The following is a 24,260-nucleotide window of genomic DNA, read 5'->3' on the forward strand; positions in this document are numbered from 1 at the left end:
TTTGCAGTAACGGTGTGTTATTTATGTACAGTGGGTGTAAGAAGTATGCGTACTGCCTTGAAAACAGAATAACTTATTTATAATTGTACCAAAAGACCTGATTTTTTATAATCAATTAGAAGCATTGGTTTACGAAATGATATGCAAAGATTTTCCAAAAATTATCATTTACAAGGTTACATCTAAAGGTAAGGAAGGCATTTTTTAAAACTTTTTTATTTGGGCTCTCTTATAATGTAAATTTAAAATATATGTTTTGTAGATCTATGTTAGTTATACACATGCTGAAAATTTCATCGAAATCGGTCGACGCAGGAAAAAACGACACGCATCGAAAGATACACGATTTCAAAAGTCGTGTAAATCTATGATTTTCACCATTTTTAACCGCTCGTAGCTTGTGTTAATCGATTTTGATGAAATTTTCAACATGTGTATAACTAACGTAGATCAAATAAAAAAGTTTTAAAAAATGCCTTTTTTATTTTTGCATGCAACCTTGTAAATTATAATTTTTGGAAAATCGTTTCTGCATATCATTTCGTAAACCAATGCTTCTAATTGATTATAAAAGATCAGGTCGTTTGGTACAATTATAAATAAGTTATTCTGTTTTCAAGGGTGTACGGATACTTTTTACACTCACTGTATATTTATTCCGTGTTAACCACTGTACACTCCCGTTCAAAAGTTTGGAGCATGTTAGAGTTTCAAAACAAATAATGATCTCGTTTAGTAAATTTTCTTTTATTTGTAATGTTTCACTTTTGTAGCACTGAGATGTTGATTAAGTGTTCATAAGAGTGAAAGTTAAGATTTATTTATGAGAGAAACTATGCTAATTTACAAGCGTTTTTTTGCAGAAGAATCCTCCTTTTTCTCGATAACTATGTGGAAAGGAAGATATGTATTTTTATAAAATGAACCGTATGAAAAAATCATAGGACAGCTTCGATTTGTTCTTAATAATTGGAACGGTAATATCGGTAGACATTGTGTAGCTGTTTTGGACGCATAAACGTGACCGTCCACGCGCGGCCAACAATCAAAATAATTCTCTCGATCCGTGCGAACGTTGCCAAAACGAAAACCAGTATCGGTTTGACTGCTGGAAACGCTTCTGACGTTTCCTAAATATTTGAATTTTCCACCGCAAATAGTGCGATTTCGCAAGCGCGTTGGTCCGAGCACGCTCGAAATAAAAAAAGGAAAACCGTGTATTTCGACCAAAATTTTACCTGCGAACTTCCTTTCTATTAACCCAATCAGTCACAAGCAGTGAAACAAACCGATCTTTGTACACCCGTGTACGATTAATTACCACTTAAACGAGAAAGAGTACACTTGTACAAGAAAAAGCGTAAAAATTCGACTGAAAACGTAAATACGTTAGACATGAATAAATTAGTTGATAGTAACGTAGGAAATGTGAATATAATATAACTTATACAATGTATATTATTTTATCCAAAAATATAGAAATTGCAATATAATCCTAATTACCATATAAGAACTTATTAAAAATTTTTACATAAAAATTAAGAAAAAATTTGAGGAAACGATTCAATTTTGAGTTCAACCCGCAGCACTTCCTGTGCAACACAGAAATCAAGTGCTTGAGCAATTAGTCTATTCCTGTCAGACTTTATATGATATTATGATAACATTACGGAAACGGTGTGGGAAAGAGAAACATACATTCATGTTCTATACACGTATCCTAGGGTGCCACGAAAGCAGTGAAAAAGTGGAGGGTATGAAAAACTGTACAGTTAGAGAAGATAATTCTAGTACAAGTGAATACACTTTAAAAACCGCAGAGAGATTGCATTAGTACATACCAATTAAAAACAGGAAACTATGGAATCATTAGAAAGAAACCAGAATGTTTGGCAACCTAACACAATTAAATTTTAAAAAAATTAAAAATTGTGCCCTGAAATTAAAATATTGATCGAGTTTCAAACAAAATGTGTTCTTTCGTCTCGTTTTTCTAAATAAAATGATACCAAACACGAAATAATTACGATCACAATTACTTGTGTAACAACCGACTACGGTTTCGCACTTGACATTTACGGTAAAGGTGCACGAATTCTGCAAATGTCAAGTCCGAAACTTTAATCGCTTATTACACAAGTAATTGTGACCGTAATTAGATCGTGTTTGATGTCATTTTAATAGGAAAAACGAGGCAAAGGGGATGGTAAAAGTTGCATTGACGAAAAAAAATAAGGAATTTCGATTTTTTAATTTTAAAGCCTGACGCCCGAAGTCCGTCTTTAGTATGCAAGTACCTCTTCTAGAACTGTCGCTCGGCGGACCAGAAGATACGACAGTTACGGAGAGAATATTGTAATTTTTTAATAAAGGGTGTCTCAGAATGACCTGACATTTTAAATACGCGCCATTTTTCTTCTTCGCGAACATAGAGAATTACACGATCGAGCAACGCATAGAAATTGTGAAAATTCACTACAAAAATGGTGAAAATTTTGCAGAGACGGTTCGAAAAGTCCGCACGTCTTCTGGTCGTCATAACGCAGCATCTCGCAACACTGTGGTGCATTTAATCACAAAATGTTTATTTACGTAGCCAGTAAGTTGAAAATGCGCCTCATCGCTGAAGATGATTTTCCAACATCCGCTGGCTGCAGTTCTTGTGTCAATTGGATCTGGTAAACATGCAAATGCAGATCTTTCGTCAAAATTCGCTGCCCAGAGCATCTTGAAATGTTCAATTGCCGAGCACGATGGCGAATGGGGGTGGAAGGACTTTCGTCAACACTCGCACTCACTGCGGCTATGTTTTCATTCGAACGACCGGCACGAGGACGGCCACTGCTTTTCGCGGTCAGAATTGAACCACTATCCTCAAATTTTGTGATTAAATGCACCACAGTGTTGCGAGATGGTGCGTTATGTTGACCAAAAGACGTGCGGACATTTCGAACCGTCTCTGCGAAATTTTCTCCATTTTTTTGTAGTGAATTTTCACAATTTCTACGCGATGCTCGATCGTGTAATTCTCCACGACTAAACCTCGATATTTCCTGATGAAAATTGTCAAACATTAGTGCTCCATGTTCCCAACAAAGAAACATGGCGGGCTATTTAAAATGTCAGGTCATCTTGAGACACCCTTTATTTATAAAACCAAGTATCAAATACGAAGTTGATTCGATGGGAACAAAAAATTCTCCGTACATATCGGTTCCATCTGCGCGTTGGTTTATTAAGAATATGTCGCAGCCTGACTTTTCCACTTTTCGAGTTACCGCGGAGCGAAACTTGGCCGGATCTCCAAGTTTTCTAGTTCACGACCGAAGGTGGAGTTCACATTTGCACTTTGCTTATTTCCAATGGTGATTGGTCAATAGGATGCACCAAGTTTCAGACGCAGGATATTTGATGGCGGTGGGAGCCAAGAGTTCCCGAAGAATTGTAATTTACGGGACGAATGTCTGTCAACTATTGATCGGCCTTGCATTCTGTTTCCGAGGATATCAACGTTTAACATTAACCGTACCACGAATGCGTCCACATTTGATCTTACGAAAGTATTGAAATTACAAAATTGTTCAATGAATTTCTTCATTCACCCACGTATTCTCGCAAAAATTGCGAGAAATCTAAATACATTCAGTTTCGTAATTATTATGAAACAACGTGTACCAAATTTGTTTTTAATTAACGCTTATCTAAATACCCAAAATTTTCTAGAACGTTCAATATTTTTATATTTCAGACAAATCAATTCATAATTATTTCGTCATTTTCCAACAAGAACATACAATTTATATACAGGGTGTCTCAAAATTAGGTCCGGAGCCGAAAATGGGAGGTTCCTGGGATCATTTCAAGCGACATTTTCCTTTGAAAAAATGTCGTCCGCGGCTTCGTTAACGAGTTATTAACGAAAAACACGGACCAATCAGAGCGCGAGCTAGACGCGTGCAGCCCGGCGCGCCGGCAGCCGAGTGTCGGTGGCACGCCGCGATGTCGTAACGAACAAAAGTTTCTCGATGATGTGAATCCTCGCCAATATCGATAAGCTTTGGATATGTTGTCAATACCATGATTCTGAACAACATTTCCCTTTACAGTTTCTGTCGATCGGCTTTAGTTTACGATATTATTGTAAAAATTTGTAATTGTAAATCGATCGATGTACTATTTCCTATCCGATTTCGATAATCTTTGGATATGTTGTCAATACCATGATTCTGAACAACATTTCCCTTTACAGTTTCTGACGATCGGCTTTAGTTTACGATATTATTGCAAAAATTTGTAATCGTAAATCGATCGATGTACTATTTCCTGTCCGATTTCGATAAGCTTTGGATATGTAGTCAAGACCATGATTCTGAACAACATTTCCCTTGACGGTTTTCGTCGGTCGGCTTTAGTTTACGATATTATTGTAAAAATTTGTAATTGTAAATCGATCGATGTACATACTATCTCCTCGCCGATTTCGATGAGCTTTATTTCAAAGGAAAAAGATATTTAAAACATCGAATTTATAACATATTTCAAAGTCATCGAAATCGGTGAGGACCCACATCATCGGCAACTCTACCCGAACGATAGAAGAAGCACAAACTTATTGAATTAAAAACTCACTTATTCAGCCGTAAATCCATTTGACTACCACATATAACCATCACACTTTTACATAATTGTTGAACTCGTAGCACACTTTTATAACTCGTATCGATATCGAACGAAATTACTTACTCCGACGCGGAAAGAGTTCGATGCTCTTCGTGATGCCGCGCGAAACTGTGCTCTTCCAGCATACAATGTATTCGATGAAGGCGTCGTTTAAAACAAATGAAATCGTTCCCAAGGAGATATTGATTTTTCGAGAATCATATGGCATTGATTTTTCGAGAATCATATGATTCTCGAAAACACCGATTCGAAGATTATGTAAAAGTGTGGTGGTTGTATGTGGTAGTCAAATGGATTTACGGCTGAATAAGTGAGTTTTTAATTCAATAAGTTTGTGCTTCTTCTATCGTTCGGGTAAAGTTGCCGATGATGTGGGTCCTCACCGATTTCGATGACTTTGAAATATGTTATAAATTCGATGTTTTAAATATCTTTTTCCTTTGAAATGAAGCTCATCGACATCGGCGAGGAGATAGTATGTACATCGATCGATTTACAATGACAAATTTTTACAATAATATCGTAAACTAAAGCCGATCGACAGAAACTGTAAAGGGAAATGTTGTTCAGAATCATGGTCTTGACAACATATCCAAATATTATCGAAATCGGATAGGAAATAGTACATCGATCGATTTACAATTACAAATTTTTACAATAATATCGTAAACTAAAGCCGATCGACAGAAACTGTAAAGGGAAATGTTGTTCAGAATCATGGTCTTGACAACATATCCAAATATTATCGAAATCGGATAGGAAATAGTACATCGATCGATTTACAATTACAAATTTTTACAATAATGTCGTAAACTAAAGCCGATCGACAGAAACTGTAAAGGAAAATGTTGTTCAGAACCATGGTATTGACAACATATCCAAAGCTTGTCGAAATTGGCGAGGATTCACATCATCGAGAAACTTTTGTTCGTTACGACATCGCGGCGTGCCACCGACACTCGGCTGCCGGCGCGCCGGGCTGCACGCGTCTAGCTCGCGCTCTGATTGGTCCGTGTTTTTCGTTAATAACTCGTTAACGAAGCCGCGGACGACATTTTTTCAAAGGAAAATGTCGCTTGAAATGATCTCAGGAACCTCCCATTTTCGGCTCCGGACCTAATTTTGAGACACCCTGTATATTTGGCTGGCACAAATTTCTAATGGCACAAAAAAAATATTTATGGCATATTTTAAATGGTGTTGAAGGAGGACTATCATAGAAGAACAATTTCTTTTGTCCCGTTATTTTTTCGTAGTTTTTTCAAGGCCATCATTATTTTTTTATCGTGAAAACAAATTTCTTTTTTATTCAATCTTATAGCGGCTGAAAAAATACATTTGAATATGCTTAAGTCATTAACAAGATGGAAAAGAATAAGTTTTTCCGATAAAAAATAACGATGACCTTGAAAAAACTATGGAGAAATAACCGGACAAAAAAAATTGTTCTTTGATATTCCTGCTTCGATACCATTTAAATTATCCCATAAATATATTTTTTGTGCCATTAAAAATAAAGAAGACATTTAGGTGGCCTTCTTCAGCTGAGACACCCTGTATAATGTCATGAAATGTATACAGAATCTTGTCAAAACCATTTACAAAATGAACGAGGTATTATAAATTAATACTATATAAAATGTTAATTATCTCAGAATAGTTTTGGAAGATTTTCGTATTTTTTTCGAACGAATTCTCTAAGACTATAATATTGTGGGATTTTAAGGGTTGCTCGCATTAATGTACTCGCTCTCCCGTACATCGAAAACGCCTTGTTATCATTTCCGGGACAGTAAAAGCGTCGCCGGTATAACAACAATGATATTTGCATATTTTGTTTCTGTAATGGAACGACCATGTCAAACACGGCTATTTCAAGAGAAGCAAATTTTTGAAAGTGTGTAACGTTGCGGCAATAAATTGTGTAACGTTATTCAAGCTAGGCACATTAATATTGAGAATATCTATATTTTCAAATAATTTTTAATCCCTACATAGCGCCGAACGAGATATCGATCTTGATTTTAATTAAAGCTTTCAATCTTTACTTGTGGAAAATGGCTCAATAGGAAGCCGATGTCTTCTAGTAGAAAAAATTAAATCCCTTTATTAATTTATCTTTTATATTGCAAAATTGATATTTTTTTATTTGATTGCTATCTTTGCTTCACATGTCTGAAAAGGCGAACGATGAATGGCGATAGTAGAGTCTTCAAGCTTTAACCCCCGGACTCCTGCGAGTTCTCGGCCTATGCCAGGGTCGTTTCTGACTCACATCGATATTTCACTGATACAGTTTTATTCCGATGTAAGACGATGGCTCGGGACTATAAAGTGGCGTAAAAAATTCCAATAGGAAAAGAGGGGATAGCGATTTTCTTATTTTGAAATAAACAGCGTCGTCTTATATCGGAATAAAACTGTACAGGGTGTTTCAAAATTATACGTCGTAACCACTGCAACGTGATTCTGCACCTGGTGAAGATGTGTTACAAAAATGGAGTGCAAAATTTACCTTGACATTGAATCCCAAGATCAAAATTATGTTTTATTTTATTTAGAGAGGAAAAGTCTCAAAGGAACCACGTGTCTCATGTCTCGTGTGAACCGTTCTCTTAGAAAACGACTTTAAAGTTTTGTAAACTACTCGATTTCATGTCTAGAGGGTGTCCCAAGATGGTATAAACGTGGAGGGGATGATTCTACATGAGAAAATATAGAAAAAATTTTTTTCATTTGTCCTCTTCTTTCCGAGAAATATCGAATAGGAATCGTCTGACGCGTCTGTTCATGGCCGACTCATTCTACTTCTTAAGAACATTAAGAACCTGACGGATTTGTTAGTGAATTTTCTCGAAAACGATGCGTCAAAATCATTCCCTTCACGTTTGTACGATTTTGAAACAGCCTGTAGACATGTGGAATAGAATAGTTGGCGAGTCTTCAAAGTTGTTTTTTACGAGAACAGTGTTGAAACAGCCTGTACATTAACTTTCGTTCCTACTCTATGTTAATTGTAAATAGTTTCTTTGTCTTCTTTAGAACATTTAGTCTTAAATGATATACTTGAAGGCGTACGAGAAAATTTGTACAGGATTTTAAAGAGGTTCTAGTGTGATGTATACTTTGCAATTTGCGTCACCATTTACGTTAAATGGTGCACATACTGTACCACTAACGGGTTCAAACGAAATAAAATAAGATTTGATAGTTTTGCTGGTCGCTTCTCCGTACTCCCGCGTATCAGTTTGTCTTTCACGTTCAAACATGGGCTTTCAAATATACATTTTGGACCCACTGTAAGAGCATAGATCATTGAAATATCTAATCATTTTAGTGAGATGAGAACAAACGTTTGCGGTACGTCCAGGACATGAAGGGTTAATGTGGATTAAAACCCTATAGCGTTCTACAAGCACAGTACGTTGGAACGGGTCGTTCCTGAAACGGATTGGGGCGTGTAAATGCCCGAAAGGAGATTAATCCGCACAAACCAGGATGAAGGATTGTGGTCTGTACTGTTTAGCGCAAATTTATTGTGCAATACCTTTGTCGTTCATCAGACACACGGGCTACTGACGATTAAAGTGTTTTCTCGATAATTGTTCCAAGCACGGGTCCGAGGGACAATTATCGGCGAGGAATATACTATTCTTTCACATCTGTCGAACGTAGAAAAGGACAGCGAAAACACCATATGTACTTACATAAGTGTGTTCGTTCGACCAGTGTTCGTTCAATTTTTCTTATTATCTTCTTATTCGCAGTAATTGATGTTGAATATTATCTGTAGTACTAATTATTACTTTTATAGGAGTGTATAAAAGAAATACCGTGGCAAAAGTTACATTGGAATGCCGTATTTTAAGTATATTTTGTATATTTTCGATAAACTGCAGGTGATCAAATATTTATGGACAGTAGTGTACACCTGCCAAAAGCTGTTCGATAAAGAACTTTGTCATTGTAGTATTTTCATACACTGAAATATTTCCTCGAAAGTAGAATACATATTTTCCAAGGCGTCTTTTTGCAATTTCATAAAAATTCAGTGGAAGCTATTAACTTGAGCTTTATCCTTGTGTATTTACTCTGCGATTGATTCTTATTTAGCATGCCGCTGGCTATGACCGGAGGGAGAGAAGAATATTGAAAATTTTAAAAATGACGGCTCTTTTAATAGAAAGTTCTGATTTTTTCAATTTTTCTGTGCTTTTAAGAGGCTGTATAAGTAGAAAGAATATGTTTCGCAATGACCGTGGCACCACTAAATAGACAAACATTTCCAGTTTCTTATTTTTAAAACAAAATTTCAGATTTAGAAAAATTCTATCATTTAAGTGCTCTTTGATAGCACAGTAACGCGAAGAAATTGTGTTCTTTTTACCCTTGCTTGCAAACTAATGTACTGCACGATTGCAATGTTTGTGCAGCGTCATAACGCGATGTTTATATCAAACATCGACAAAGTGTTCGACAAGTTTCATGGTTTATTTATCCATCTAGAAACAGTTCTACCGGGCCGGCGTTTCCTTAGCAAATAAAATTACAGCGTATCAGTTCCCGCATGGTCCGCGCGTATCCATGGTTCCTCAATTTTCCGTCGATTTTCTTTGCTTGCTGTGTAAATCGAGTGACTCAACATTTCTCGGTTAAATGTAGTGAAACGAATCGTTTGAAACGTGCTCCGTTCCTGGATCGTAATTGAGTCATGCTTGCAGTGGTTCATGAGCACCACGGCGAGAATCCACAAATCAACTGTAGGTGCCACTGATTTTTGTAGGGCTGCAATTTTCTCGCTCATTTCTGGCAAAATCACGGAACTTCTATAACCGGTGATAAATTTTCCAATATACACCTTCTGTTTTTATACGATGGATACGTTCCTGAAGAGCACGTCTAAACAAATATACAGGGTGGGAGAATAACTTTGTCCACCTTAAATATTATTTGTAATAATGTGAAGAAAATGTTAATAAACGTTGTATGGTACAATGGCGGCAATATTGCGATGTGAACACTTTTTACGCGCGCGATGAGGTTTCAGAGATTTCAAGGTCAATTCAAGATCAGTGTATTTTTACGCAGAATTTGATACTCTATCGAATCATTATACAAAAAGTAGGTTAAAAAAAATCAATCAAAATTAATTTGCGATCAATCAAAATGGTGTAAAAACAGAATTGGGTGTATTTGTTTTTCTAATCGCCAATTGCATCCTAACGAAAAGTGTTCATGGAGCATGGAATTAAAAATAACGAGAGTTATCGGAATAATTACTGGGTTAAGTTTGTTTGATAGAAAATTGAGTTTCGTCTCTGTGAGAAATTTGAGAAACACTGCACGAGCACCTGGACTCCGGTAGATTTCTATTTTCGAGTCACGTTTAATTTCTACCGCGTGAAACACGATCAAGGCTTGTAGAACAAACGTCACTGATACAAATTTCGATTATTTATGGATTTGTAGGAAGTCGGTGTAAGGACACGTCTGGTGATGCTTGAAAAATTGTATCAAGCATGAGTAGGCAAATTACCGTTTTCATGAAAATATTGTTTGATGGAATACCAGAATTGAATATAATAAATATATAATCGAATATAATAATTTCAACAGTTATATTATTATTTAATATAAATATTTAATATATATTATTATTTGTAAAAAGATTATCAATATATCTTTTATCTTAAAGACTTTGAGAAATTAACATTGACTGAAAATTTTGCTAAAACCTTTGACAAATTATGTTGTGACTAAACCGAACATTTTTATGAAAATATAGAGGCTTTTTCACCATTTGATGGAAACTAGAATTGAAATAATTGCTCCTTTCCTGTTAAGGGCTTTGAGAAAAATTTAATTGAGACGCTTGAAAATCATGAATAAACTGGACATTTTTATGAAAATGTAGAGACTTTTATACAATTTGATGGAAACTAGAATTGAAATAATTGCTCCTTTCCTGTTAAGGACTATGAGAAAAATTTAATTGAGACGCTTGAAAATCACGAGTAAACTGGACATTTTTATGAAAATGTAGAGACTTTTACACAATTTGATGGAAACTAGAATTGAAATAATTGCTCCTTTCCTGTTAAGGGCTTTGAGAAAAATTTAATTGAGACGCTTGAAAATTATGACTAAACTGGACATTTTTATGAAAATATAATAGACCATTATATTAAATAATTGCTACCGTTCCCGTTAAAGGCTTTGAGAAATTAAAAATTCCGTAAAAATCTAATCGAGTGTTTCATATCGCCTTCGTTTTCCAATTCTCTGCGCACTGGCATATTCCATGAATAAGAGGCGGGAGAAACGAACGACAAGGCGAAGAGAAAATTAGTGGACTGGGGATTTAAATCCAAATGGAAACAAAAGTGGATTTTCGCGGGTAGATTTCACTATTTGCGCTGTAGTGATAAGAATGAAACTCGGGTGGTTAATATTCAACGACCGAAATTTTCACATCTCTGTATCAATTTATTCTTCGCAATGGGAGCAAGCTTTTCTCTGTGCAGGGATTTTCTAAACGTTCTACTCTTGATAAAGTTTGATTAAGATATCAAGATTATAGTTCGAACTGTCTTCGTGAAAGTTAAAAGTTACCAGGTTATTATCAAACCAAAATGAAAAATGTGGGTTGCATTGTAATTTCTTTTGTTAGTTTAAAAAACTAGTATCAATATCTTTTTGTCTCTATGAGTTCTGTTCAAATATAATATATGTATTACATTTAATTCAACAAAATTTAGTAAAAGACAATTACTTTTTGTTGAAGATGCTGAAATAAGCAAAACATTTGTGAAATCATTTTTATAGTTTCAAGAAACAATTTCGTAATAACTACAAGAAATGTTTACCAATAATTTTCTAATAATAATTTAACAACACTAAAAAAAAAGATTTAATAACAATTTCACTGCTGACTTTCTTTCAGATTACGTTCTTCTTACAACTTTAAGTCTCCATTTACTCAAAATTTGTTTAGGCGTGTTAAATGATTAAAAACCGTAACTCTCATTAACATTTGTTCTTTAACTATTTACTTCCGGGGGCACGTGCACGAAACATTCATTGTCTAACAATAAGATCGTATTCGAAATCCTCTAGCAAAGTTTCTTAGATTGAAACAGCATAGTTTCTCGTTCTGGTAAATAAGTACAGTGTTTTCTCCATAACTGTCCAAACGAACTCGCCTTTAATTGTCCGAAAGCTATCCCCACTACCGCGGGGTATAGCCCGTGAGAGTTTGCGAAGCTCGACGCCCTCGTTCGCCGAGGAATGTAACATAATACGGGTCGGATCACTACTAATCCAATCACGGAAACTTCTTTATTTTTCATTATTTTTTATTGGGACTTTCACCAACATATTTATTGCATTTTTCTAACAAAAATGACACCAAACATGATATAATTCCGATTACTTGTGATAAATGTCCCTGGCCGTGTTCCGACACATACCGAGAAAACACTCTACTCGCCAAAATTAGATTTCAAGACCCCGGAAACCGTTCTGTTTGCAATGAACAATGTACGAAACAGGGACCAGAATAATTACAGCATGTTCAGCATAACGAAATGAAAACCGTACGACGATAAATTTGGAAAATCGGGGAAAAAAAGAGAGAGATTTGCTTTTCACGAAGTTCGTGAACCGAGTTTCCTTATCGAGCACCGTGCAAGCACGTGAAATCTTTGCTCGGCTGTTGGCACGCAGCCAGCAAAAAGGAAGCCTGCTATCGAATAAACTTATTTTCACGACGGGCCTTCGTTACGTTCCTGTTTTACGGATCGAAAATAACACCGATAGCGTAAACATTGGCACATTATAATCAATGTGAAGTATCGCTACTATCGGAACGCGTGTGTGCCATCCCACGTGGTATTTATTGAAACTTATCAATGCAGCGAAATAATCGTAGAAATTGATATCGTATCGCGTTCGAACATTTTCCATTTTTTCCCGTCGACGACGTCCGCTCGTCCATTTACGATTTTCTGGGAACAGATAATACTCAATGGACTGAGTCTTCATTGAAAACTATAAATGTCTTTCCTTCTTTAACAATTTTCATCATCTGAAAATAGTATTATATGATATGTTTTTTAATTGGTATAGGCTGTACCTCCTCATTTTTGCTACGAATAGAGTGCGGATTATTTTCCACATTACTTATACATTATAAATGCATAAAACCTGCATTATCAATGCATAAAATCGTTAAAATCTGTGTGCAAAATAAACATTTCCCAAGCCAACTCTGACAAACAGAGATTAATTGAAAATCTTTTCCTTCTTTTCATAATTCTTAATAATATCGTTATATATATATATATATATTTACCATATATAAATATATATACATTTACAATATATATATATATATATATATATATATACAATACATACATACAAATATATATATACATACAAATATAAATATATATATATATATATATATATATATACATACCAAATATATATACATATATTTAAAACACAAGAACCATATAAAAATTGTATTTCTATCTTTGGCAATGTTAATAAATTGAAAATAACATATGGATGTTCTTAAATTGTCCAAATGTGTTTACTGTTTTAAATGACGTCCACCTATTTCCGTTATAAATGCATAAAATCCGCAGTCTGGTCATCATTGTTGATATCGTTTATACATAGTTCCAAAGGTGGATACACGGGTCGATTTAATACGGGACACCCTGTATATCTTTACCATTTACGCAATATAGCTTGAATGTGTCATATTGCGATAAAGAGAAAATTGACCCATCTTCGTCGGAAGATTGTCACGGTATTTTCTACGGATTAACGACATAATAGCAGTTGGTGATTTATCCTTGATGTAACATGTTCAAACAATTTGTCCTAGACCAGCCCTCGGGATTAATGGCTCGCGACGGCCGATTTTCGAAGGCATTTCGTGATCCTTGTAAAATGAACAATTAGTACAGCTAACTATATGAATTTATATTATAAATGCATATTGCAAATTTTTTATTATTGAGGACTGTGTTGGAATATGATACTGTACTCAATTATAATAAATAAATAATAGACTGTGGACTTAATGCATTTGTAACAACACTGAACTTAAACCAGTAGAATCATTAAAAGACATCATTAAATGACACCCCTATATTTTCATCTGCATTCTATATTTAAATATGTCCCATTTATTTATTACATTGTAGATCATCTCAATATAATATTTAGTTAAATCCATCTTCAATTTTACGAATTTCACCGTTCGCTTCCACGGTTATAATCGTTAGAACATTAAAATTAGAGGTTACAGTGATAGGGTTGATCCAGCCCTTTTTAATTCCCTGACCTGATCTTTCCGACCTCGCACTCAGCTTTTTCAAAGATAAAGCACCTAATGCAAAATACCTATGGAATTATCGGCGATCGATTTCCTTTAAACTTTGCACATTAGCAGCCCTGTGTGGATGGCATCGATTCTACGCAATAACTTTTTTATCGGGCTCCGTAGGAAGAGGGGCAAGCTCTCTAAAGTACGTATTTTGCGAGAGCTATCGAGGCTTCTGTAACTTTCGATAAAAGGAAGACACCGAGTTACAACTTCCATAGAAAAATCACCAAAACTTTCTAACAATATGTATATCAAGTCGGATCATAAATTATTTCTGCCGTACTACATACATATCAATCATCTACGCAGGGGTGGGCACGATAGGGGCCCAGCAAACAGTGCAGCTAGAACGGGGAAATCGAGGGGAATACATTTTACCCTCTCTCTCCGATGACACTGTCCAACACTAAAAATGTTTCCAATACACTGTTGGGTGGATCTTATAGAGTTTTTCGTGCTGATTCCGAATCTGCCGTTAATTTTTCTCCTACACGCACACTTTTTGAGAAACGACTTTGAGAAAAAACGTATTTTTCAACTTTAAACAAATATTGTGATGTTATTAAAAAAGATATTGAATTGTCCTTTACAGCAAAAGATTCGGCAGACTTTCCCGAATCCCGTGATATCCAATATTAATACAATATGATTGTTTAAACATGATGAAACAAGCATTAAAGACGGAGAGACACCACTTTTGCACCAATTTTTGAGGACATTTTTCAATTTATCTCAAAAAATAAGGGTCCAGCGGAAAATCGAAATATACCACGCGATACAGCAGACTTTTATCTTGAGAATAAAGACAAAATACAAATATTTTCAGTATTCTTCAAATAAAATACTATTTTTTAAAATATTACTGCCTCAAATAAATTATTTTATTTAAAAAAATTATTGCATCAAATAAAATATATTATTTTCAAAAATTACTGCATCAAATAAAACATGTTATTTTCAAAGTTGTACACATACTTTCAAATAAATAGGATTATTTACTACTTACTATCTAAAATACTATTTTCCCCAGCTCTGATATGGATGCACACGCTTCTTTAATCTTAGTTTGCAAATCGTCCAAGGCCCGCCTTGTTGGAAGCACAGATCCCGTACAAGAAACAATGGCGGCGATTGCCAATAATTTTGAAATTCACTATTCAGAAATTGTAAATACTTATATCCATTTAGAATACCAGTGTAAAAATATGGATCTAGTAAAATGTTATCATTGGCAGAAACTATCAGGAGTGTGGTCAGCAGAACTCGGAAATACATTCTTGCTAATGGAAGTCATATTGAGCAAGATATGTAGTCTTATCAATAGAACATACTAGTAAATACAGTATTACGAAATGTTAAATATATTTCTTTTATTTCTGCCCTTGTATGACCCTGAGAACCATAGTGTGCTACCTGGTTGAACTCGTCTTAATGCCAGCTTTCATTTGACGTAAAAAAATATGTTGCATTTCATTTAAACTAAAAAAATGAAGCTCGCCTTTGTTTCTAGAAAAATATTAAAAATAAAAAAATTGAGATATACGCTATCATATGGCTAGTAAAATATACTACAACTTCCTGGTCTTCCGTTTTTTCTAATATTTGCTGTTTACGAAAAAAACGCTGGTAGGGCGTTCCGCTGTATACAGGGTGTTCCGTTTAAATATAAGGACACTTAAATATCTCTTCAGGTTATTGTGATGCAAAAAATATTTGTTACGTAATGTGCATATTATCAATGGACCAAATATCTGTCAAGAATATTTTTTCCAGAGATCATTTTTTTTGGAGTTATCAGTCATCAATGTTTTTTGACACATAACTACATTTTTATTTTATCGCATCGGGTAACTGATCGAAAAATACATTCAGATATGTATAATAACATGGCCTTGAAATGACCTTGATCTTCGAAAATTAAAGTTTTACCTTCAGCTCAAGGTCAAGGGCATGTTATTATACATATCTGAATGTATTTTTCGATCAGTTACCCGATGCAATAAAATAAAAATGTAGTTATGTATCAAAAAACATGGATGACCTTGATAACTCCGAAAAAAATCAACTTCGGAAAAAAATATTCGTACCAGATATTTGGTCCATTGACACCATGCACATTACGTAACAAACATTTTTTGCATCACAATAACTTGAACAGGTTATTTAGGTGTCCTTATTTAAACGGAACACCCTGTATACATAGTATCATTTTGCACTATTCACACAGTATCTAAAATGACTAGAAATATATGAAACTATTCTAGTCGACACAAATGCGCGTATGCTCGATTGATCCGCACCGGTCTCCGAAAAATTTGGTCGCGCAGTGTGCAATGGAAAACTGCGTTCGGGAAATTGGTATCGCAAAAACGTCGAAGAGTCAGCTCTGGGGAAGGTCCTGCACGGTTAAGTGGATAACCCTGTATCCCCCGCTAGCGATAGGATTGAAGCTAATCTTATCGGGACAAGTCCCGGACCATGAAATTCGTTCACGATCAGCTCGCACCTGATTGACCGAGTGATTTCGCAGAAAGTGTTCCTCTACAGCGTGTCCCAAAATACTGGGTCAACTAGAATCGTGCACTAATACAAACATAAATGAATGAGACCTTCGCCATTTTACGAATTTAGGTTTCCGTTTACGAGATATCGAAGGTTTTCTAAAATTCTAACATTTTAGGAGGTCACGCCTAGTTAACAATTTCAAAACAACGTGATTCTAACCTTTTTTTATCTGAACAAATTAATGGACTCGTTCGAAAACGAGTACAGAAAGTCCTAATATTACTGGGGAATAGTATTAAAATTTCATTGGGAGTAAATTCGAGTTTTAATAACATACACTAACGAGCATAACTGATTCAACACACTTTAAATCAGAATAACTTTTTTATGAATGGACCAAACGACTTCAATTTCTCTGCTTACACTGCACACTGTTGAGTAAACATGGTAAACTATTGTTCGAGGATTTTCTCACTAGAGTACGACTTCTCCTTTACAAGATATGTATAAGGTAGTGCCATAATAGGAGACTATACCATATTTGGGCACTTTACCCTACGTTGTTGACAAATATTTGACATGAATCTTATTTAGCTGCTGATATTCTTGTTGTGGGGATGAAAGTCTCTTCCCTATGTGGTCGGTAAATGTTATACAGGGTGTCCCAGAATTCCTTCAACAGCCGAAAATGGGAGGTTCCTGAGATCATTTGAAGCAATATTTTCCTTTGCAAAAATGTTATTCGCGGCTTTGTTTAGGAGTTATTAGCGAAAAACACGGACCGATCAGGGCGCGACCTAGACGCGAGTTGCTGCCACAGTCGGCCAATAGACAGTTGGCGCGCCGGGCCGACTGTGCCAACTAACGTTTCATTTAATGCAAAAGAAAATTTCTATGGGTTTGTTTTGGTACAGCACAATTATTGAAAATCCTATTAATAGGCTTTCGGTAGGTGAAGTGTTCACATGAATGTCAGCAGCCAAAAAAAATATGTGTCAAATATATTAACCCTTTGCACTCGAAGCAATTTTAATTCGAATATCAAAATCATTTCTTTCGACCTAGAACATTTTTATACCATGTAATCTTTTTTACATTGTGCACATGAAATTTAACCAGTTTTCTCATGTAAGAGTTGAGCTTTTCACAATTTATAGAAAACAGACGAATTTAATAATATTGAAACTGTTTTGAATAATGGTGTGGTGTTAATTTTTCAACAAACTATATCCTGTATAAATTTCATAAAAATCGGCGTGTTACACACCTCTGGGTAATGTTTCTCGTGATTCTAAATCTCTGAACTGGTGTGTCGCGTTTTGCGGTTTACGACACGTCAATCTTTATTGAGTTGGAAGCCGGAACGCTAAAAAACGCATGTGCTTGCCAAAACTTGTAGTACTAAATCAAATCCTAGACCCTAACTTCAGTGCCAATTCATCAACAGCTGAAAAATACACCGTTTGCCTACGAGGCCTCGGAACAATGGCTCTCTCCAGTCGTCCGCGTTATAAACTCGCGGTTACAAGTGGTTTCGTTCGCCTGGCTCTCGACTTTGATGAAATTTACATATGTAAAAATAGTATCCAATGCATAAGCTTTCCCAATGGTCGAGTACATATCCAGAAAACGAACGTCACCGCAAATAAAGGTGAATTCTTCTCGATCGAAAATTAAATATATAATAAATTTTATGATTTCGGCGCAGGGTTCGATCATTTATAGAAAACCAGCAAATGTGCAATTAATTAAACATGCTTCTCGACGTTTCGATCCTTATGTGGGTCATTCTCAAAGAGACATTTTTTGCGTTTGCTGTGACAACAGAGACAACATTTAAACGAATATTAAAGAGTTACAAATAAATAACCGGACTTTATTCCATGGTGGCAAATGTGTAACTCTTCATAAAGTCCGGTTATTTGTAACTCTTTAATATTCGTTTAAATGTTGTCTCTGTTGTCACAGCAAACGCAAAAAATGTCTCTTTGAGAATGATCCACATAAGGATCGAAACGTCGAGAAGCATGTTTAATTAATTGCACATTTGCTGGTTTTCTATACATGATCGAACCCTGCGCCGAAGTCACCGCAAATGTTGGAATTGCATAATTATTTCCATTAATTGATACAGAAAGAGTTCAAACATGCCTACTGGCGTTTTAGTATTGATTTATTCATCACCGGTAGGCTGTGGATTTTTATGCGAAGTAAAAATTTGTTTCCTCCCTTATGAACTGAAAATACTGATATTTTTAAATCCTGAATAAATAGATGTTATGAAATCCACGTTCTAATTATCGTTAATTAATAAAGCTGCCTACGTCAACACTACCAAATGAATTTATGCGAAGTAAAAATTGTCTGCGCCCATTCCAAAAAACAGGAGTCTGATAGAAATTTGTTTCTTCCCTTATGAACTGAAAATACTGATATTTTTAAATCCCAAATAAATAGATGTTATGAAATCCACGGTCTAATTATCGTTAATTAAGAAAGCTGCCTACGCCAACACTACCAAATGAATTTATTTATGAAACGAGTCTGCTGGATTGTAATATTAATGGAAAAGGTATTCGTTAAAACCAGTTCGAAAGTAAAAATAAATCAGACTCGTCGGAGCTTCATCAAAAATGGAATGTGGAATTCAACGAAATTCAATTAGCAGTATGTGCCATAGAAATACAATTTTTGAAGCGAATGGTATTAATGTTTTAAAAGAGCATTTGAGAGCACAACAAAGGCATGGCAGTCCATTAATAAAAATTGTGGGAACAAGCAAACCCGTCCCCTTTCCGGTATGCCTCTCTGTGCAATATAATCAATCTTACTAGAAACCGGAAGAAACATCTTTGTTGACGCTAAAGCACTCTCATTTTCTTTCTTTCTTTCCATTTGGTCGCAAAATTCAGCTTATTATGTGAAGACCCTGAACCGGGATTCCCCACCGAATAGTTGTCACATTTTACTGGCAGACAAGAGCCTACAATGCCGGACGGAAAATAAATAATAACCGATTCAGCTGTAACTGTCCTTGCCGAGCAAACCCAAGAATTGATGGAACAGATTTGGAAACAAACTATTTTTAATTGACACGTTTCTCATCGAAATTTTGTTCTACTATCATTACATAATTAGGGGCTGAGAAATATTAATTGACCATTTTCTGGAGTAGTTTGTGTTTACATATTACACATATCACAGAGTAAACACTTTAATACGTTACGGTTTAGAAATTCTAAAATTTTATATTTTATAGTCCAGTAGGCAAATTTGAAAAAGGAGCTCATATTATTCGCAAACAATAATTTTGTGTAGCTTTATTCTCACAAAGAAAAACAATTGGTCGAATAAATTTAGTTTGTTTTCATTGAAAAAGTTCGTAAATATGCATACGTATATTGTTTGTAGCCTCCTGTATTGATTTAACTAATTGTAAGCCTATATTTTTCACCTGTTGGTCAAAAAGATTACGAAAATGTTGTGTAGCATATAAAAACAATCTGTTAAATCCGTTCAGTTCGTTCTCACGAAAAAATTAATTATTTCTATTCTGTATTTGTGTTCGCAGGAAATTATAAGACAGAAAAAAATGCAAGATGAGCTGTCTGTTCGTCCAGGAATGTAAGTTCAGTTTGTTTTCATTGAAAAGATCCGCAAATATGCATACATATATCGCGTTGGCAGCCTCTACTATTAATGTAACTATGCCTACATTTTTCAATTGCTGGGTAAAGAAACTGCTTACATTTTGTGCAGCAGATAGAAACAATTTGTTAAATCCGTTCATGAAAAAATTAATTATTTCTATTCTGTATTTGTGTTCGCAAGAAATATTTAAGACAGAAAAAAATGCAAGATGAACTGTCTGTTCGTCCAGGAGTGTAAGTTTAGTTTGTTTTCATTGAAAAGGTTCGTAAATATGCATGTATCGTTCGCAGCCTCAAAAAAAAAATCCGTACAGTTCGTTCTCATGAAAAAATCAATTATTTCTATTCTTTATTTATGTTCGCAAGAAATATTTAAGACAGTAAAAAATGCAAGATGAGCTGTCTGTTCGTCCAGGAGTGTAAGTTCAGTTTGTTTTCATTGAAAAGGTTCGTAAACATGCATGTTTATCGTATGCAACCTCAAAAGAAATTGCTAAAATTTTGTGCAGCAAATAGAAACAATCTTTTAAATCCGTTCAGTTCGTTCTCACGAAGAAATTAATTATTTCTGTTCTTTATTCGCGTTCGCAAGAAATTTTAAGACCGAGAAAAATGCAAGATGAGCTGTCTGTTTGTCCGGGAGTGTAGTATCGCGACTACCTGGTGTGTCATCGCTAGTTAACATTCCGTGACGCTGATGGTAAACTGATCCGCGCCCCCGATCATCGGTAATTATACGTGCGTTTGATTGGCAGCGTTTATTATACGTAAACAATTTTTCCGAAATGGCGCGCTGGAGCGGCGAATTGAGAGAGGGTGTCGAAGCATCGGATCGGTGGACAGTGGATACGTGTGCGCAAAGAGAGCGACAGAGGAAGAAAAACGGAGAGAGAGAGAGAGAGAGAGAAACGATGTTTGCGGCTCCTGCCAGACAAAGAAGGACAGAAGGACGGCAGAAGGGAGGGGCAGGAAACGTGGTGAGGCGTAGTAATGGGACTAATGCGATCATCATTTGAGTGCGTGCAATCAATGTAGTCGGTGGCAATCGCTCGATCCCGTCGAATCAGGATCCTAGCGAACTAGCATTCACTCAGCAATTAATACACTCGACGAAATACTTCTGAGCAATCCGCACAAACTGCTTCCGGGAGGAAGAAACGCGGCGACCTACCCTCCCGGAACACATTACCGTAATCATTTATGTACACACGACTCCTCCGAGCGGGGGATTTACCGGAAGCAAAACAAATTTCCACAAATCCCTGTTACACATTTTCCTACATTTCCCATGTTATTATCTGCCATGACTTTGCGCCTAGTTCCTAGGAATCGTGACAGTTTCAAACCCTCTCGGAGTTTCTCACAATTGCACTGTTCTAAATTGTATTCGTAAATGAACATAACACTGACAGCACGGTGGAGCAATTCTATGCACCAATCAAGTTAAAAGAAACATCTCTTCGTGGAATACACGTCCAATGCAAAAATGGAGCAAGTCGAGCGAAGTTTTCTATGAAACAAAATGTAATATCGAATGACAGTAACAAGAATATAACGTTATTTGATTCAAGGACAATTAAACCCACTAGATAGCGGAGTTAAATTACACAGACAAATATTGACTTACACCACTCTCGCGTTGAACGGCTGGCGTATTTTGATTGAGCACAGTTCAGAAAATAGTAACGTGGGTGGATGGATATCGGTGCACAAGGGTCAACGAAATCGACGGTGTGCCCGAGATCACTTTGGCAGATAAAAGAATCCCTGCTTGGGAAGAATAAATGAATGGCAACGATAAGCGGCGCACGAGCTTTCTCTCTCTGTCTCTCTCTCTCTCTCTCTCTCTCGCTCCATCTTTTTCGGAGAGCTGGTGTGTGACTAGGTTACGAGCGTATCTCGTTCCCATCGCTACTATTTAGAGAGAGAGCAAGTGTATGCACGGTATGTATAACTGGAGAGCAGCAATACACGAAAGAAAAAAGCAGAATAGATTTGCAAGTATCGGTATAGCCCAGACCTGGGATCTGGCAGAACGATCTTCTTGCTGGCGCGAGCAGCCGGGGTATCCCTGCTGTTCTCTATGGCCATCAGGTAGCTGACGTCGGCCAGCACTGCCTCGAGGTCCGCCATTTTCCTCGGTGGTCTCTAAATTTCTCGACACACCGCTCAGACACCGCTTCAGCCTGGAGCTGTGTTCCTCCTCCTGGACGACACCCTGGGGCTGGCTCCCTACAGTGGACCCGTCGTTCTCACAGTCGCAACGACGACATTTCTAATCGCGAGGTTGCGTTCGGCGAAACCGAAGTCCGAGTCCGCGGGTCTGATGACAGCTCCGGTCGGAAATCTGCGCGCGATTTCCAACGAGGAAACGGACGGTCTTCGAAGACTATCTTTCTCTTTCTCGCTCTCTCTCTCTCTCTTTCGCACGCGCGCGCTATCTTTCTCTCTGTCGAGAGAGAGAGAGAAAGAGAGAGAGAATCTGGCCTGGTGGGATCTGTGCTCACCCGCGCAACTGTGTTCACCGTTCACGCGGGTGACGCGACGTCTTGGTTATCAGCGTGTTCATTACCGCGGAGACAGTGTGTTCGCAACTGACAACTATTGTTCAAATGTCTCTATATAGTATGGTGGAAGGCACACGAGTGTCTCTATGTCTCAATCATTCACATCGGAAGAACGGAAACATCTACGCAGCGTACACCTTACCGACCGACTGACTGCCAACGAACTCGCTAAAACCTCGAGTCTGCGCGTGCAACCGCGCAACCACGGTTTCTGTACGATGACCGTGCACGCCTGTTTCGGTTTCGCGCATATCCTGCCCTCTAGCGACACGCGCAATCCTCAGCGTTGCCACAGACTTAAAATTAGTACAGACGTTCCATCCGATGGATTTTTCTGTCTTCGGGTCTGTATTACCGACTGTATAGAAAATGCTCTGCTATCAGAGACACCGACGAGATACTATTATCTCGTCGGTGTCAGAGAGTATATGAGAGCACAGACGAGATATCTTGTCGGTGACCATCGGTGACAGAGATCGGTGATAAGAATGCTCAGTGAGCACAGCTCACGCCCGAGCACCGACGAGATAGAGATAGACCGCCAGCCTTATGGGAGATTGTGTCACTCGAATAATTCGGTGTTTTCTTACACCCTCTAGGATGTAAGTATTCTGGCTGGAGTAAGAAATAGAAAGCCATCGAAGTGATCTGGTCGGTACAGAAGGCCACTGAGGAGATTCTCTTCCCATTCCAGCACCATGAGCACAGTCCAACGTCCCCCACTAATTGTAAGACCGTAGCACACGCATGCGCGACAAACAGTACCGTATCTATGTGAGGTAGCAGAGCCCTGAGGCAATTATATTGGCAGGAATATACCGAAACAATCTGTACCGGACAGACAGACTCCAGGACATGTACTACGAGTTACAAAATATACATAAATACACTTGTTATACATTAATTTTTCAGGATCAAATGATATAAATTTTTTAAAATTCTGCGGGGTGCTCAAAGTACCCCACTTCATCGAGAATCTTATTATACTAAGCTTAATCGCCGCGCATGCGCGTGAAATGATGCGCATTTCTGGCATCACTGGACCGTAGACCAGTGTCGCCAGATGAGGGGAATCACGGTGAGATGATGCCCCCCCCCCCCCTCCCTCTCTGATGACCAGAGTAGAGTTAGAGTAATATGTATATGACACGTTGCGCGTGCGCGACGCATATTACTCTACTCTGATCATCAGAGAGGGGATACTTGTATTCCCCTTTGGTGCCCGTTTCGGCATTATCTGGCGACACTGTCGTAGACCACGGTATCAGTGCCGTAGATTGGTCTTGTCATCAGAGAGGGGGTACATCGTATTCCTCTCGATTTTCTCGACCTGGCGACACTGACCATAAATTGTTACATTTTGCACCGAACCACGAGAGAATATGGGATCGAGAACAATAGAGAAAAATTAATCAAGTGGCAATTACGACTATCTGTTGATATTATTCAGACAAT

At 36.9% G+C, this 24,260-nt stretch overlaps 1 protein-coding gene across 5 annotated transcripts in view; it reads right to left on the reverse strand.

Moving 5' to 3' along the window:
- Positions 1–22,993, reverse strand: part of Gprk1 (G protein-coupled receptor kinase 1) — a 65,869-nt gene extending 42,876 nt beyond the window's left edge. For 2 of the 5 annotated variants that reach the window (XM_076426312.1, XM_076426310.1), the window contains exon 1: positions 22,259–22,991. In XM_076426312.1, the coding sequence (XP_076282427.1) occupies positions 22,259–22,371 (113 nt within the window). In that variant the 5' untranslated portion in view covers positions 22,372–22,991. Of the gene's footprint in view, positions 1–22,258 lie in introns of all 5 variants that reach the window. The other 3 variants (XM_076426313.1, XM_076426314.1, XM_076426311.1) reach the window with 2 other exon arrangements.
- Positions 22,994–24,260: the final 1,267 nt, after the last annotated feature.

Source organism: Lasioglossum baleicum, chromosome 6 (assembly GCF_051020765.1).
Source record: "Lasioglossum baleicum chromosome 6, iyLasBale1, whole genome shotgun sequence".
NCBI lineage: Eukaryota > Metazoa > Arthropoda > Insecta > Hymenoptera > Halictidae > Lasioglossum > Lasioglossum baleicum.